The sequence below is a fragment of the Canis lupus genome, chromosome 8 (genome assembly GCF_048164855.1).
Source record: "Canis lupus baileyi chromosome 8, mCanLup2.hap1, whole genome shotgun sequence".
In the NCBI taxonomy this organism is placed as follows: domain Eukaryota; kingdom Metazoa; phylum Chordata; class Mammalia; order Carnivora; family Canidae; genus Canis; species Canis lupus.
The window spans coordinates 63,186,769-63,205,401 of NC_132845.1; the positions used below are offsets into that span (position 1 = coordinate 63,186,769).

The window sequence follows — 18,633 nt, forward strand, 5'->3', positions numbered from 1 at the left end:
GAATCCTCTTTGTGAACCAAGGGAGCCTCCTTTCCTCGGGGGACCAACACCTTTCTTGTCAGGGCCCAGGAGTGCCTTGTGAATGGCACTCAAGCCCAGTGTCCCCACACCACCTCCCAACCAGGGCTGGCGGCCCTGGTGCCTCATCAGTGACACAAAGAACCACACATACCTGCTCCCTCCATTTCTAGGGACCGTTTCAGAACGAGGCTACCAAGGCCCATCCGACATGCCTTATGGAGAAGATGGGACCAAGAGACTGGAGATCGCCCCATGCTGGGAAAGGCTCGGCCAGAGCTCACCAGTGCATTTCCTTGAGGCAGGCTGCTGGCCACAGCGAGGGCCAGAGTTGGTGCCCGAGTGAGATCATGAAGCAGAATTCTCACCCAGCGAAGCGGAGGATCCAGCTTGGGAAAAATCCTCCAGGATCTTTGATCTGCTTCAGAGGCTCTCTGCCTGGCTGCACAAGATTACTGGGGGCTTGGGAATCCGCGTAGATCGTGCTCCTACTGCATAGGCCCTGCCTGGGTAGCTTAGCCCGCGGCCTCTGCGAAGTTCCTTGGGGGATCTGACCATGGCGTCAGAGCGGAGAATCACTGTCTTGTCCCACGTTTATGAGTGTTGAAATCGGAACCCAAGGAGCTCAGCCCACAGCCTGGAGATAACGGAGAGCATGCAGCACGCTCCTCGCTGGCGTTTCTCTAGGAGTTTGTGCCTCCTCTCACGTAAACACCCATCGCAGCACCCCACCAGGCCACGGCCGCTGGACATCACCTGCACGCCTCTTTCTGGAAAAGACCCCTGAAATGATGAACCATGCCCCTGGCTAGGAGGCCTTCATGCTACGGAGTGGCAGGTTTCTCCATCCTGTGGCTGGGAGAAGAGCCTCAGGGGCCAGGGCAGCAGAGTCCCCACCTGCCCCTCCCTCTGGCCACCTCCAGTAGTGGGGCTCATCTGCGTCAAGTGTCAATCACCAGCTCCCTCTCCTCGGGCTCCCGAACCTCAGAGCAGCGCTCGGGGCCTCGCTAACTCGCACTACGTGAGGGCAGCACACACGCACGCACACACACACACACGTGCGCACCCGCACACACACGTCTCTGTGTACAAGACACTTTTATTGGCTTCTAAGCTGTGTTTCCTATGCTTTCACAGAAAGCAGTACTTGTGACAGTTCGGTGTGTTGGGCTCTGTTCAGCGCACTTTGAGAAATAAAAGCTGGTTATCAGAGAGAGAGACAGTGAACCTTCAGGGACAGTGGGGATTGGCGTTGTTGGGCTTTGAATTTTGGGGTTGGGTTTGAGAGCAGAGGGCAGATGCTAGGGAGCACCAGGAGAGCGGGGTGGTCGTCACCACAGCGGACCCTCCAGCCAGGGCGAGCAGGGAGTAAAATGTGAGCCGTGAGCCGTCCGTGCAGGCTGCGCGTCCCGGTGGGTGCCTTCATCCCAGAAGCCCTACCGAGTCCGTGTCTGCCTGGGACATCCCCAGAAAGCCCCAGTGAGAGAGTCCTCACTGATCATCTAGCGTTGAGAGTACTTTTGGATCTTGGAGTTAAAATAACTGGACTTATTTTTCTTTTATCCAAGAAGTAAAAAAAGTTACAAGAATATGAATACTGGAATCTCGGCACATCACGACACTAAACACAAAGTCTTTTGAGACCACATCTCTACAAATGGGAAAGTATTTTGGGGAAAAGGGTTCACGCATCCTTCTACATAAACAGTATAACCATGAAGAAAGATCTTATTTTGAGGAAGTTTATTGTTACATTTTGCAATAATAGATGAGGCACGACTAGCTCCTGCTTCTCCAACAACTCAATAAAAAAGACAAATAATCAAGGATAACAGTGAAATTAAAATTAAAAAATACAAAAAGCCAAAAGTTTTGGAGACAAAAACAACTACAGTCTATGTGTGGGAAAGCTGTGAATGGTTTTAGTTGAGCCTTGCAAATAGTTTTCTTTCCCCATCCCAAAGAAGCCCAGAAGGGCTCTGAGCTGGGGCCTTTACAGACCTTCCCCTCTGCCCGGTCCGGGAAGCCAGTTGTGGACCCAGGTGGTGCCTGCCCCGCTCTCTGGGCAGCTCAGTGTGCAGCCCCAGCCCTTCCCCTTGTGTGCTCCCACTCCGTGGGTTAGAGAGGCTGGAGCAGTGTGGACGCAGCCAGCTGAGCAGCCAGCTAAGCCTGGCCCAAGATGCCCCGAGCAGCATGGCCAGCGGCCTGGGCCTGGGTGGTAGCGCTCCCGCTGGTAAGCAGCAGCTTGAGGCCCCGGCCATGACTCGCAAGAAGGGCCACCACCCCATGCAGCAGGCTGTGGGCCCCTGCAGCTGCGAGAAAGGACCCCAGACTGCCCCCAGGGAGCCCGCCAGGGGTGCTCCTTTTTCTTTAAGCCATGGTCATTGGCACTGACCCTGGGTCACATCCTCTGGTTTATGAGGAGCCCCAGGAAGCAGTACAAAAACAGCAACGTTTTTTTCCCAGCCAAGAAAACCAAAACCCCAACAAACATGGACACAAAGCCTTGAGCACCAAGAGCAAAAGAGAATTTCATGTTGTCTCCTCATTAGGAACACTGATAACAAGATGACTCAGGGGCAGGCTGTGCTCCCTTCCCTTGTGGGTCAGCATCTGCCACAAGATGAATGTTTATCTTGCTCGCCGGAAAGGAGCCAGGAGGAAGACGTGGAAGGGACACAAGATCGGGACAGGGTGGCCTTGGGACACGCGTTACTCGGCCACAGTCACGCTCTGAGGCCGGCTGGAGGAAGCTTTTTTTTTGGTTCTCTTTTAAATGCTGGGGGAAATTCCACCACACGGGATAGACCTTCCTAGGAGACGAATGCACAGCGGGGCCAGCTTAGGATGCAGTGTATCTGACAGCCGGGGAGACCCCGCATGAAGGTAAGTGGGCAAGTGCACGGAAGGGAGACTCGTCTGCCCACGTCCACACCCACAGGCTTGGGCAGCTTCTCCCGGACAACAGATGTGTCGGGTAGTGTTTGCCTGTGATGCGTGTGCATTAATGGAAGCAAGAGACCCTGGGAAGAATCAAGACTTGGAGCAGAGCCGAGAGCAGGGACCGGCTGTCCAAAGGCATCGGGGTGGTGGCAGTGTACAGAAGCTCTGAGAGTCTGGGCTTTCTGAAAAGTCAGTTGTGGCATTCACCAAGGCTCTACTAGGAATCCTGCCAGTTTTCAGAAGCCCCGAGAGGAAGAGGAAGCACTCTGCTACCTTCCAAAAGAAGGGAGTGCGGATGCAGCCAAGTGTAGGTGTCGGAAGAGGATGTATAGGACACAGCAGCCACCCGAAGGCTGGTGGGGAGGGAGGGCAGGTGCGTGTAACAGGCACCGAGTGCACCCACTGCCAGTGTGCTGGCTGTAGGGCATTAAGGCAAACCCACTCCCGTTCCCACCCTCTAAAGCTAGGGGCCCCTGGCCTCAGCCAGTGTGCCTGGACCAGGGTCTCTCAAGAAATTGGCACTAGGGTTTTACAAGGCAACGTGCTTGCTTTGGAGGTGGCGCGGAGACACCTGACCTCCCGCAAACCACCGTTAGGCTAAGCTCTCAGGTTCATCTGTCTCAACGGAAGACTCGCAAGTTAGAGGAAAAAGCCATCTGCAAGGCCCGCTGGTTTGTGTTGTCATTACAGAGTGCGTGTGTGTGTGCACACACCTGCCACACGCACAGGATCCTCGATTAAACTGTGTCAGAGAAGGAATACAGTTCTGTAAAGAGAGAGAAGGCTGTGCTACTAGGTATTACGAATTAATACCAAAGTGACCCCTTGGATTCTCAGTAGTTTGACTACGCCCCGGGTTCAGTAGCTCACATCCAGGTGTCCATGTCCCCGGGCCTGGGGCGTGGCGGTGTGGCCGGCGCGGCGGTACCCCTGAGCTGGGCGCTGGGGGCACGGATCCGAGAAGCCCACTCCAGGCCCAAGAGGTCTAAGCAGCAGCCACTGAGGCTGCTATGGGCAACAGTGAGGGGCGCCCTCTCTCACTGCAGCATGATGTCCTTCAGATTCTCCTGCAGGATGGTGTCCTTCACAGCATGAAACACGAAGCGGATGTTCTCCGTGTCGATGGCGGTGGTGAAATGGTGGAACAGTGGCTTGCTGCGATTCCGTCTCTTGCGGTCGAAACACTGGACCAAGTAGCGCTGGACGTCCTCCAGCCTGTGGGGGTCACCTTTGAAGTCTGGGAAGTGCTTCTTGATGCTGACGGTCTTGACCTTCTCCACCAGGAGGTCCATCTTGTTGAGGAACAGGATGATGGACACGTTGAAGAACAGCTTGTTGTTGACGATCGTCTCAAAGATGTTCATGGACTCCACCAGCCGGTTGGTGCGCCTGTCCTCCATGAGCACCTGGTCGTACTCACTGGAGGACACCATGAACAGGATCGATGTGATTCCGTCGAAGCACTGGAACCACTTCTGGCGCTGAGACCTCTGGCCACCCACGTCCACCATCTTAAAGGGGATTTTTTTAATAACGAAGTCATGTTCCACAATGCCCTTGGTGGCTTTCCGTGCCAGCAGGATGTCCTGCTTACTGGGAAAGTAATTCTGTAAAATATGGAAAAAGGGAAGAATTTAGCAGGTGAAGAAGAACATGGGAAAATAAGGATCAAGAGTCTGATGGACTTGCGTGAGAAGTTAAACCAAACACCAAAAGCAAATTTCATTTGTAAAATCAGATGCTGGCTGCGGGATGGGAAGTGAAGGTACGAAGCAGCTTGTTTCAAATGAGCAGAGGCTTGCCGGGCAGAGGCCGGTTGTTGGAATCCCCACCATCAGCCCCAGCCAGAAACCTCACTCATGTTTGTATCCACAGGAGGCTGACCACTGGTTCTGTTTCTGCCCACAGCCCCCTTTCACTTTTCTGACTTCCAGGGCGTATGCGCTCCTGAACCCTACTGTGAACTAATTTAATCGAGGTTTTGTGATGCTGGTTAGATTAAGTCTGCAGTATACTTAATATGCCATCCTTGGGAGTCTTCAGCAACCGTGGTGCTGCCCGGTTAAAACCTCCACGACTGCTGGGCACAAGCACTCAGGCAGTGGCCCCGCCAGGAACCAAATAGGGACGACAAGGCCCCTTCAGAGGGGTGCAGGGGACAGAGAAGCAATAGCAATCTGTGTGAGAGGCCCCCATGCAAGAGGAATGACCCAGCTACTTCAACAAATAAATGGAAAAGAAGGCAAGACAGACGAGAGAGAGACCTACGGACTATCCCACATTTGAATAGTGTGGCCCAGTGGTGAAGGATGAATTCCAACCACACACTCAGGAAAACATGAGTGAGACCCCCAGGCAGACCCCCAACTGAGCTGGATGTGGGTTGATATCAGGGAATGTTGCCGATTTTTTTTTTTAAGATTTTTATTTATTTATTCATGAAAGAGAGAGAGAGGCAGAGACACAGGCAGAGGGAGAAGTCCCCGATGTGGGACTCGATGTGGAGACCTGGGATCACGCCCTGAGTCAAAGGCAGATGCTCAACCGCTGAGCCACCCAGGTGTCCCAATGTTGCCAATATCTTAGGAGCTACGACAGCATCATGGTCAGGACTCTGGAGCCCCATCATTGGTGAAATCCCTCACCTGAGTTTGTTCTTGTGCTTGTCTGGGTTTCCTGGAATAAGAAGTTCCAGGAAATCCTCTGTTCACTAAAGAGTCCCTGTGTCCTCTGTGGTAGTCAGGGCGGGAATGTGAGGAGGAGGACATGCCCATGCTGCACCCTGACACAGTCTGGAGTGGACAGGGACGGTGTGCACGTTCACGTCACAGGGGCTGCTCTGACCTCCATGCATGCGCTCCTTAACCCTGGCTCACGGTTCTCGGGGTGGCGTCTGTACTCACCAGCTGGCCGATCCGGTCCAAGTTATCCAGAAAGTACTTCACCGATTCACCCTGTCACAGAGGAAAAATATGCACGACTCAGTCTTGGTGGAGAACCCTGATCTGGCCACCAGCAGATCATAATAGAATCGTATGAGTGGTATTTCACATCTGTATAAACGGGAAGGCAAAGGGACCACGAGCATCAGGAATTGTTAAAACTTAAAAACACAGTTGAGAGAATTTTTTTTTTTTTTGAGAGAATTTTTAAATGCAGTTTCTCTAGCTGTGGCCCCAAGATTCAAACTCAGACTGTTTTCAAAGCACCCCTGCATGACTCAGGTGACGGGCAGGGAGCTGGCCCCGCTGACTGGGCTGGCTGGCTCCAGAGCTGGAATGTTACATTGGGAGCCTCTGAGCAGTCCTGCTTGGACAGACGTGGCCCTGGGCTCTGCAGACGTGGTCTCTAAGGAGGGCGAATCTTCAAGAATAGGCATGTGACAAACACCTTCCAGTTTCTGGATGTGGGCCTAACATTCCACCGTTACTGCCCACATTCCTAAGACCTGATTGGTAGGTAGCCTAGAATCAGGAGAAGCTTCAGTCGGGATTCTTTTTTTTTTTTTTTAAAGATTTTATTTATTTATTCATGAGAGACACACAGAGAGAGGCAGAGACACAGGCAGAGGGAGAAGCAGGCTCCATGCAGGGAGCCTGATGTGGGACTCGGGATCACACCCTGGGCCAAAGGCAGACGCTCGCTCAACTGCTGAGCCACCTGAGGATCCGGATTCAGTCGGGATTCTTGAGGCAGGAAAGCCAATTCTTCACCCCCCGGACATTCTCTGCACTGAATGTTGATTCAAGGCGGTTCTCCAGCCCTTTGAGAAGCGTCTGGAGGGCGTTGAAACGCTCATGGGAGTGGGCTGAATAGAGGGTAAGCACACGGGTGTGGCGGTCTTCCCTCCAGAAGCGGAATGCAATTTACCAGGACGTGCTGGACCGCATGCGCTCGTTACACAGCCCTGGGGACAGTCCCCTTGGACAAGCCCACATCCGGGGCAGGTGCCCAATGTGAGCCCTCCCCCAAGGGGTCTCCTACTCCAGGCCCAAAGGAAGAAACTAAGGAGTCAACTTCCTTCAGCGGAATCAGCCTTCCGTGTTACGATGATAGCTTCTGGAGGACTTAGAAGAGAGCATTTTTAAGGGCGACAGAGGCATTCCACACATTCTAGCACAGAGGAGGGTGAGTTTTCCTCTGGAACATCAGGGTGAGCTGGGTGCGCAGCCTGCCTTCTGCCCTGGGGACATCCGGGTGGGAGAGGTGGCACCCCAGTCTCTGCCACTCCACCCCCTCTGACACCAGCCTGGGTGTGGGGACAGCCGTCTCTGCAGACAGTGAACCCACCTGACCCACCTGATTTGGGACTGCTCCTCCCCCATAACCCTGTCTCTCGCCACCCCCCCACTGCCTCCCACTGGGGGGCTCTGCAGGTGAAGGAGAGCCTATGAAGACTCCAGCAGGATCTGCCTGCCTGCCACCGTGTCCATGCACCGGAGGCCAGTTGGTGGTGGCCAGGTGGCAGCCTGGGCCACCCTGGGCCACTCTGAGGCACACGGTGGCGGTACCAGGTAAAAAGAAACTGGAAAATGCTCCCCTACCAGGGGTCTCGGTTTGGCTGGGCATCAAGTCACAGCAAGGCAGATGCCCCAGCCAATGTTCTGTCCCCAAGGCATGACAACTGTCCTGGGGAGACACTGAGACATGAGTGCTCACCCCAATGGCACAGGTGTGAAAGGGAAAGTGCCCCTAGAGAATATAATAAGCACGAACTAAGTGTAAGGTATGAAAAAGCAAGTCTGAATGGAAATACCCCCGGTGAGCCTGAAGTCAGGGTCACCCCAGCTGCTCTCTGAACACCACCATCCTTTCACTCCTTCAAGGCTACAAGGTTTATCTAAGACTCTCTGCCACTCCACACGACCGGTGGCCTGCGTGCTCTCTGAGCAGGGGGCGGTGGACGAGGAGGGTATGGTACCCAGTTTCATGCCAGGCCTGCCTCTTCTTCTGGGCGCTAACTCTCAGGTCCATGTGAGGGCTGCTCTGGAGCTGTCCATCCACAGAGCTCTCCATCATGGGGAGAAAGGGGAGGAGGGAAGAGAATCAGCGTGTTCAAACAAGCAAGGAGTCGCTGAGCTCCATGCTCTGTGGCCCCACCGGGCTGAGTGGGAACCACGGTCTGGACACTGGTTTAACTGCCAGGGACTGAATTGTGCACCATCGGATTCCACACAGCCTAGGGAACAATCATTTGCATGGGCTTCAAGGTTCCCAGAGCACCCACTCATTAAAACATCCATTCTGATAGATTTCCAACACTACGGGGATGGAGTCATATCTTCGGAGAGATGGCAAGGGGCAGGAGCTGATGTGCCACCGTGGAATTAACCACTTGGCACCTGCTACAGACAGACTGTGCTTCCACCTCCCCATCACGTGCTGAAACCCAGCCCCCAGTGCCATGGCATTGGGCAGAGGGGCCCCGTGAATGGGGTCAGTGCCCTTGTAAAAGAGACCCGGAGCACTGGCTCCTGCCGCTTGTCTCATGAGGACACAGTGAGAAGACACTGTTCGTGAACCAGGAGCCGGACTGAATCTGTGGTCACCCTGACCTCTGGCTTTCCAACTTCCAGAACATTTCTCACAACCGCAGGCTAGCTATGTCTGTCAGCAGCCTAAATGGATCAAGACGGCACCTTTACAAAAAGAGTCTCATGTGTGACAGAACAGTCCCAGGGTCCTCTTGATGCCACTGCAGTCATGTGGTCTGATGAGAAAGAGTACACGAGAAATGGGCATTTTATAACACTCCTTGATCTGAAAATCTAAGTCACTTTTATTTTTATTTTTTTTTTAAGATTTTATTGATCTATTCATGAGACACACAGAGAGAGAGGCAGAGACATAGGCAGAGGGAGAAGCAGGCTCCACGCAGGGAGCCCGATGGGGGACTCGATCCTGGGTCTCTAGGATCAGGCCCTGGGCCAGAGGCAGATGCTCAACCACTGAGCCACCCAGGCGTCCCTAAATCACTTTAATAACACCAATGGATTCACGGAGTAGACAAGGCACAGATCTGCAAAGTTGTGCTCAGAGGCTACCAGGCACATGCTTGACATCACACTGCCTCTCTGACCCAACTCCTAGCAAGATATGCATTTTTATTACCAGCAGCTGGACGTGTATGGGGGGGTGTTGGTGATGGAGAAGGGGGGGTGGGCAGTTTCAAGCAGCAGCGGGTCTTTTTGGAGCACTTGCAGCTGTGTCACAGAGTGGCAAATGTGGCTGGAAGACATCACACCCACAGAGAATGAGGCTCATGGCAAGTGAACTCTATTCCTCACGACATCTTCCCTGGGAGCAACCATTACCCACCCCTGCCTCGGATGAATCACATGTAGTGGGCTTGCTGCTGCTTTGAAATTTCCATCACCAAATCACCAGACATACCCCACCCCGTCCCTGCATCATGAACCAGCCCCGTCGGTGGACATGGGCTGACCATGTGCTCCTCATTCAGCTAATTCAAGACCGCCACAGAACAGACTGGGTTCTTTCAACAGTGCACAAGACCAAGCAGTCAAGATCAATGCTGCAGGTGGACTGGTCACACCTGCCTCCCTGCCAGTGGTGTGCCCCCATTCTCCTGCATCCTTGTTCAGTTGCTGGTATGTCCTGCCAGTGGCTCAGGTGGACGGGTATTAGTGAGGTGAGTGCATGAGAAGCGCCTGCTGGGTAAGAAACACTGACAAAGCTGGCATGCAGGTGGGGTCGGAAGCCATCAAGGGACGGTGGCTCCAAGGATCTCCACCTGGGGCCGTGCTTTTCAGTTTGAAATCCTATCTGTGTGCACAGGAGCATTCTTATAGTTCCTGGTCCTAGGGACACTGATTTTTATATTTTATTTAAAAAAATGTTTTTTTTTTTTTTTAAGATTTTATTTTTTTATTCATAGACACAGAGAGTGGGGCAGAGACACAGGCAGAGGGAGAAGCAGGCTCTCTGCAGGAAGCCAGATGTGGGACTCGATCCCGGGTCTCCAGGATCACACCCCAGGCTGCAGGCGGCGCCAAACCGCTGTGCCACCGGGGCTGCCCTGTTTTTAAAAATATTTTTTAAAGATTTTAAATTTATTTATTCATGAGAGACACACACATACACACACACAGAGAGAGAGAGAGAGAGAGAGAGGCAGAGACACAGGCAGAGGGAGAAGCAGGCTCCATGCACCGGGAGCCCGACATGGGATTCGATCCCAGGTCTCCAGGATCGCGCCCTGGGCCAAAGGCAGGCACTAAACCGCTGCGCCACCTAGGGATCCCCCTGATTTTTATATTTTAAAATGCCGTCAGTTGTGCTGGGATAGAGACACAGGGCTGGTCAATGGTGAGCTAGAGGACTTGGAAGTTTACTCATTTAAACGTAACAAATTACAAATACAAATTTTAAAACTGTTGTATATAAAAAACGACAACAAAGTATTCCAAAGGTCAAATTTTCATTTTCATTATTTTTTTTTTTTTTTTCATTTTCATTATTTACTATCAAATTTAGGACTTAACTTCGGCTTAATAGAGATGCTAACCAAACAACATGTTTGAATAGAGAACTACAAATACTTAAAAAAAAGATCTAATCCCCAAGAGGAGAAACCCTCATTGTGAATTCAGGCTTTGCCAATACCTAGGACATTTCACTGGGGTCTTGGGAGAATAAATGATATCAAAGCTCTGAGAGTGTTCTGGAAAAAGATAAAGCACCATATTAATACACATCATAGAAACAGAGATCCTCAAATTTTAATCTGGTGCCTATAAATCATCTGTTGCTAATTTATAACCCTAAAATATTAGGGACAAGGTTCAGTGTAGCACCTCTACCATATCAAAAGCCCCAGATGGGGACACCTGGGTGGCTCAGTGGTTTAGCATCTGCCTTTGGCCCAGAGTATGATCCTGGGGTCCCGGGATCAAGTCCCACATTGAACTTCTGCAGGGAGCCCACTTCTCCCTCTGCCTGCGTCTGCCTTTCTCTCCCTGTGTCTTTCATGGATAAGTAAATAAAAATCTTAAAAAAAAAAAAAGCCCCAGATGAACCCAGCTGTCCACAGACAGAAGGAAGGCTGGATGGACCAAGCCCATTATCTTCACGCTGGGAGTCACATGCAGCTGTGGAGAGTGGATGGCTGACACACGGCCATGTGAGAAAAGGCAGGTGCAAAATAGGAAGGCTCCTTGTGTGTAATTGGAATGGTGGGGAAATGAAGACAGTTACTATTTGCTTATATTTAAGAAAGGAGACAGAAAGATAAATCAGCAACAGATAGAAATGATGCAGGATAGGGGAAGGGAGAACAGGGCAGGAGGCACAAGGGCAGAAGCTAGATGTCTCTGAATGGATTTTGACTTTGGAACCATGTAGGTATCTTGCATAATTAAAAACAAAATTTATTTAAAATATCAACCCCTCAAAATGGAAACCAAACTACAACCAATGAACCTACCAGTGTGTCAAGGGTGGGTAGAGCCTTGGGACTTCTGCCCCAGAATATGCAAGTGTGGAGGAAGCTGGCCCAAGGCATGCTCACAAGGACCGCCTTGCTATATAGGTGTGCCCATACTTGTGAAATCCCCATATCCCAGCTCTGAGTCCCTCACCCCAGTTCCCAGGGACAGCTGCCTCTTCCCATCTATGACTAAGACCTCAGGGAGGGCAGCCCTGGTGGCTCAGTGGTTCAGCGCCACCTTCAGCCCGGGTCATGATCCTGGAGACCTGGGATCGAGTCCCGCATTGGGCTCCCTGCATGGAGTCTGCTTCTCCCTCTGCCTGTGTCTCTGCCTCTCTCTCTGTGTCTCTCATGAATAAATAAATAAAATCTTATAAAAAAAAAAGAAAAAAGACCTCAGGGGAAGGTCCAGAGTGGGCACTCTAGAGTGCCAAGTCCCCTCTCATCTAGGATTTTTCTTTTTCTTCAACGGAGGTAAAATTCACATAACAAAAAAATTAACCATTTTAAAGTATATATAGGGGTGTCTGGCTAGCTCAGTCAGCAGAGTATGAGACTCTTGATCTTGGGGTTGTGGTTCAAGCCCCCAATGGGTGTAGAGATTACTTAAATCAATAAAATCTAAAAAAATAAAATCTTAAAGTGTATAACACAGTGGCATGTAGTGTATTACATGGATGTGCAATCACCAGCTTTACCTTGTTTGAAAACTGTTCACCCTGCTGTCACCCCCAAAGGCAATTATGCGCCCACCAGCTTTCCGTTTCCCTGGGTTTGCCTGTATCTTGCATGTTTCATATAAATGGTCTGGCTTAGTCCACTTGGCATCATGCTGTCAAGGTTCACCCATGTCGTGGCAGATGTGAGGGCTCTATTTCTTTCTATAGCTGAGTAATATCCCAATGCATGGACGCACCATACAGTGTTTATTCATTTGTCAGTGGATGGGCATCTGGACTGCCTCCAGCATTGGGCTACTGTTAGGAATATTCATGCAAAAGTTTTCATTTGAACACCTGTTTTCAATCCTTTTGGGCATATAATACACCTAGTAGTGGAATTTCTGGGTCATATGGCAATTCTATATTTAATTTTCTGAGAAACCACCACACTGTGCTCCACGGTAACTACACCCATGTGCATCTACATCAGCAGAGATGAGAAGGTTTCCCGTCCCCACTGGCACTTGTAAACCCCTATGTGTTTAACTGTAGCCACACTAGTGGGTGTGAAGTAGCATCTCACTGGCATCTTATCTGGGTTTTAAGGTGCTGCTGTCTGTACATCATGAACTTGTGGGTATAGGAATAGCCATTAGGCTCATTCCTGAGACACTTCTGCAAGTTTAGTGGTACAAATTCCAATTTCAGCCCTTAATAATCACAGATTAAGATTCTTCAATTGTATCACAGAGACTACCACAGAAAAATGAGCTAGAAAGAAATTCCAGAACATGATTTTAGACATTTTTCTCCTCCAGATAATCAAGCACCTACATCATAGGGGGAGGGGAGCATGGGTGGGGTGGGGAGGGAGAGGGCTCAGCCAGTTCCTAAAGGTATCCACCACAGGATCCCCCCTTCTTGGTCCCACACGTAAAGAACTTAAAAGTTGTCACTCCAGTCCTCACAAGACAAAAGCTGAAGAAGTTGAAAACCAACAACCCTTCTTAGATCCATCTTTGATTTGTTGTTACAGGGCCAACCACTGCCCCCACCTGGGAGAAGCAGGTGAATACAAAGACTTACAGTTTACTGGGGACAGAAGACGTGGCTGGAGCCAGCAATGGATGCATTATGCCGGACTTTCACCAGAAAATGACAATGCCCACTAAAAGGCAAAAATCATAGCCTGAAGAGATGAAGCAAGCATCAGAGCCAGACTCAGATATGGCAGAGGTTTTGGAATTAACAGATTGGTAATTTAAAATAATATGATTCATATGCTAAGGGTTCTAGTGCAGAAAGTGCACAACATGCAAGAACAGATGGGAAATGTAAGCAAGGAGAGGGAAACTCCATGTGTCACATGGAAATAATACTAGAAACCAAGAAAAAAAAATCACAAAGTACGTTAGAAAATATTTGGGAGGCTCCTGGGTGGCTCAGTCAGTTAAGTGTCTACTTGGATTCAGGTCATGATCTCAGAATCCTGGGATTGAGCCCCGAATCCAGCTCTGTGCTCGGTGGGGAGTCTGCTTGATTCTCTCTCCTTCTACCTCAGCCTCTCCCCCAGCCCCTGTCCGCTCTCTGTCTCAAATAAATAAATAAAATCTTAAAAAAATTTTTTTCAGATGTGTTAATTAGGGAGAAATCTATACTTCTAAATGTTTATATTAGTGATGTATGGAAGTGCTGAATCACAACATTGTACATCTGAAACTAAAATAACACTGTATGTTAACTATACTGCAATTAAAATTTAAAAATAAATGTTTATATTAGAAAAGAAAAATAATCCAAAATCATTGACTTAAGTTTCTTTCTCAAAGAGCTTAAAAAGAAAGAGCAAAGAAAACCCAAGGTGAGTAGAAGGAAGGAAATAATAAAGACCACATATCACTGAAATAGGAAATGGACACATAATGAAAAAAATTAATGAGGCCAAACGTTAGTTCTTCAAAAAGGCCAACGAAATGTATAATGTCTTAGCCCCGTAAACCAGTAAGAACAAGGGGAATCACGAGCATCAGCAATGAAACAGGAGTTACACTATAGACCCTAAAGACATTACAGAGATACTAGGAGAACATTATGAACAACTTCATGCTAACAAACTGGACTTCTTAGATGAAATAGACAAAATGCCTTAAAAATTTTTATTTACTAACAGTGAAAATCTGAATAGAACTATATTTACTTTAAAAAAACCCTGAATTTGTTAAAAAACAAAGCTGAATTTGTTATAAAAAATGTTTCCCAAAAGAAAAAACTAAGCCCAATGGTTTCATTGGTGAATTCTATCAAACACTCAAAAAAAGAAGTAACACTAATCTTATATAAACTTTTAAAGAAAACCAAAGAGGAAGAACACTTACTCATGCTTTTTATGAGGCCAGCAAAAACTTTTTTTTTTTTAAGACTTTATTTATTCATGAGACACACAGAGAGAGGCAGAGACATAGGCAGAGGCAGAAGCAGGCTTCTCACAGGGAGCCCGATGAGGGACTTGATCCCAGGACCCCGGGATCACACCCTGAGCCAAAGGCAGACACTCAACCACTGAGCCACCCAGGTGCCCCCCACCAGGCACAACCCTTGATACCAGAACTGACAAGCATTACCAAAAAAGCAAAACTACAGACCAAAGTCTTGTATAGACACAGTATTCTTCACAAAACATCAGCAAATTGTGGTATTGTGATTTATGATAAGAAATGTATATTTGGTCTTCATCTCCTGGCAGGCAGGGCTCCTAAAAGCCATGGGATTTTCCTAAGTGATAAAGAGATAAAAGTATCTTTTGTAATTCATAACAAGCTTCTTTCAACCTCACCTGAGTTTGTATTAATGAGGTGATTTTTGGAAAGCTCCTACAGTTAGGGGCTGGTCCCCAGAGGAACAAACCATGATTAGAAGGTTGGAACTTTCAGCTTCACCCCTGACCACCAGGGAAATGGCAGGGGCTGGAGGTTGAATCAATTGCCAAATAGCCAATGATTAATCAATCATTCCTATGTAATGAAGCCTCCTATAAAAATCCCCAAACTACAGGGTTTAGAGAGCTTCTAGATTGTTCAACAAAAATGTATCCCTTTTTGGGAGGGCAGTGTACCCCAATTCCAAGGGACAAAAGCCCCTGTGCTTGGCACCCTTCAGGAATGGCACTACCCTATGCATCTCTTATTATTTTTTTGATTTTTTAAATTTATTTTTAAAAGATTTTATTTATCTATTCATGAGAGACACACAGAGAGAGGCAGAGATATAGGCAGAGGGAGAAACAGGCTCCCTGCAAGGAGCCCGATGTGAGATTTGATCCCGGATCCCAGGATCACACCCTGAGCCAAAGGCAGGATGCTCAACTGCTGAACCACCACCCAGGTGTCCCACCCTATGTACCTCTTTGGCTATTCCTTTGGATCTTTTTTTTTTTTTTTTAATATCTTATTTATTTATTTGACAGAGAGAGAGAGAAAGAGAGAGCGCGTGCGTGTGAGTGAATGCACAAAAACAGAGGGAGAAGAAGCAGGCTCCCTGGTGAGCAGGAAACCCAATGTGGGGCTCAATCCCAGGACCCTGAGACCACAATCTGAGCTGAAGGCAGAAGCTTAACCAACTGATCCACCCAGGCACCCCCATTTGTATTCTTTAATAGCCTTTGTAATAAACCAGTAATCTAGTAAGTAAACTGTCTTCTTGAGTTCTGTGAACCACTCGAACAAATTAATCAAACCCGAGGAGGGAGTTGTAGAAACCTCTGATTTATAGTTCATGTTAGGAGGCCTAGCCAGTACAAGAAAAGCAAAAAATCTAGTAAACAAATGAAGGCGTAAGATCAGAAAGCAAGAAATAAAACTGTGCAGATTGCATAACTGGTTGCATATAAAATCCTAAGGAATCTATAAAAAAAGTAACAATAGAACCAATAAGTGAGTCTAGCAAATTTACAAGATACAAGGTCAATATACCAAAATCAAGTGTATTTTTAAATATTTGCAATAAACAACTGGAATATAAAATCTGAAGGAAGCAATTCTACTTAACACTAAGAAACATGATATATTTAGGAATAATTTGTTTTGCTACATATTTTGTATTTTGACATAATTTTGGATACACAGAAAATTGCAAAAATAGTAGAGATCTGTGTACCTGTCACCCCATCTCCCTCAATGATTACATGTTATAGTACAATATCAAAACCAGGGAACTGACATTGGTACAGTGTGTGTGTTCAGTTCTATGCACTTTATCACATCCCTAAATTTGTGTCATTAGTGTCCCCTCCACAACAGGGGGAGTGATCTGTGAACACAAAGATCTGCCCCCAGACATCCCTATAGTCACCTACCCTCTTTCCTGACATCGCTAATTCCCGGCAGCTGCTAACCTCCCTGCCACTCTATAGTCACAGACGCGTTTTCCATCACATAGTTTCATTTCAGAATGTACCCTGAATGGAATCATACACCAAGTGACCTTTTAAAGTTGTTTTTTTCAGTCAGCAGAATGTCTTGAGGTCCAACCAGTTGTGTGTTATCAATAGTTTGTTCCTTTTTATTGCTGAGTAGTCTCCAATGAAAGAGATGCACCGTGGCTTCTTTGGCAACATTCACCCATCTGGAGACATCCTGGCTGTGGCCGTATTTTGGCTAGTACAGATAAAGCTCCCATCAACATTTGTGTATGGGTTCTGGGTGGACACAGTTTCCATTTCTCTGGGTAAGTGCACGGGAGTGGGCTGGCTGATCACATGGTTCAGTACATATTTAGGGTTTTGAAGAAACTCAGAGGCTATATAATCCAGGACGGTTGTGCCATTTTACATTCCTGCTAGCAATGTGGGAGAGACCGGATTTCTCTGCATCCTTCCCACCTTTGGTATGGCTCCCAGTTTTGCTTTTCTAACTTCTAATATGTATCTCAGCATGGTTTTGCATTTCCCCTAATTTGCACTGCCCCAATGGCTAGTGATGTTGAGCATCATTCCACGTACTTACATGCCACATGCACATCCCTCTTGGGTGAGATCTCTTCATATCTTTTGCTTATTTTCTAGCTGGACTGTTTATTACTTTTGAGTCTCAGGAATTCTTTACGTATTATAGAGAGGAGTCCTTGGTTAGATCTGGGGTTAGCAAATACTTCTGTCTGTAGCCTTGTAATGGGGTCTTTTTGCAGAGCAAAAGTTTTAATTTTGAGGAAATCAAAATTGACTTTTTTTTTTTTCAAAAATGATTTTTTTTCTTTTATGGGTTTTGTATTTGGGGTCATATCTAAGAATACTTCATCCAGCCTTAGGTCCCAGAGTTGCTACGATGTTCTGAAAACTTCTCTGCTCCAGTTTATGTTGTGCCTAAGGTCATGAGATTTAGTCATGGTTCTTTTCCTTTCTCTTTTGGTCTATGGATATCCAACTGCTCCAGCACCACACTTGAGAGGCTAGCCCTCCTTTATTGGACTGCTTTTGCAACTCTGCCAAAATTGGTTGGGCATACTTGTGTGGTGCTACCTTTGGTTGGTTCCCCTGACCCATGTGCCCCTCTCTCCGCCAAAACCACTGTGGTGACTGCTGCAGCTGCACACAAGGTCTCGACATGAGACACTGATTGTTTGTCGTTAGTCCTTTTTTTAAAAAAAAAATTAAAAAAAATTATTTAAGACAGAGATAGTGAGAGAGTAGGAGTGGGGAGGAGAGGGATAAACAGGAGCCCAACATGGGGCTCGATCCCAGGACCCCAGGATCATGACCTGAGCTGAAGGCAGACAAGACATTTCACCCACTGAGCCACCCAGGAGCCCCTCATACTCTATTCTTCACTTTCAGAATGGTTTTGGTTATGCTCAAGCCTCTCCGTATAAATTTTGGAATAATAATATTTATATTTATAGAAGGTCTGGGTGAGGTTTTAGTAGGAACAGAAATCTGTATATAAATGTGGGGAGAATGGACACTGTTCCTCTAATCCCCTAATCCAGGAGTGTGATTGGTCCTCTCCATCCGTTCAGATCTTCTGACTTCTTTAAGGAATGTCCTGTCTCTTTTATTCCTACAAGTCATGTATGTGTTTAGCTAAATTTACATAAAAGTATTTTCCCCTTTTTGAGCATTTGTTGATGGTATTGGTTATTTTAAACTTCTGTTTCCATGTGCTCATTGCTGGTACACAGAAATAAAGTTCATTTTTTAAATATGTGGAGCTTGTCTCCTGTAACCTTGCTGAACTGACTTAGCTAGTTGACATTTTGGGGGGGGAATTCCTTGGCACTTTCTGTCACTTGCCAATAGGAACTTTTTGGATTTGTGTGCTTCAGGCTTCCAGGTCTCCTTTCTTACATTTCCTGCCTTATTGTGGTAGCTAAAAACAGATTTTTTAAAAAAGGGTAAAAACCTCTTCTTTAGAAAGTGTAGAACACAGGCACAAAAAATTTAAGACCTAAGTAACTGGAGAGATGTGCTGTGTTCCTGGATTCCAGAAGCCTGAATATTGTTGAGATGCCAATTCTCCCCAAATTGATCTAAGATTTGGTATAATGCCAGGCAAAATCCCAGCAGGCTTT

General features: G+C 47.8%; 1 protein-coding gene and 1 long non-coding RNA gene across 4 annotated transcripts in view; one reads left to right on the forward strand and one right to left on the reverse strand.

The window, feature by feature from the left end:
* Positions 1 to 1,746: 1,746 nt before the first annotated feature.
* The window catches only part of GNA12 (G protein subunit alpha 12), a 107,281-nt gene continuing 90,394 nt past the window's right edge, over positions 1,747 to 18,633 (reverse strand). For all 3 annotated transcript variants that reach the window (XM_072836817.1, XM_072836816.1, XM_072836818.1), the window contains 2 exons: positions 5,865 to 5,915; positions 1,747 to 4,568 (listed from right to left, as the gene is read on the reverse strand). In XM_072836817.1, coding sequence (XP_072692918.1) covers positions 3,999 to 4,568; positions 5,865 to 5,915 — 621 coding nt within the window. In that variant the 3' untranslated portion in view covers positions 1,747 to 3,998. The remainder of the gene's footprint in view (positions 4,569 to 5,864; positions 5,916 to 18,633) is intronic.
* On the forward strand, positions 2,765 to 15,757 carry LOC140638821 (uncharacterized). The gene is made up of 3 exons (XR_012035772.1): positions 2,765 to 2,904; positions 13,109 to 13,328; positions 15,536 to 15,757. It is a non-coding gene; the product is annotated as an uncharacterized lncRNA (long non-coding RNA).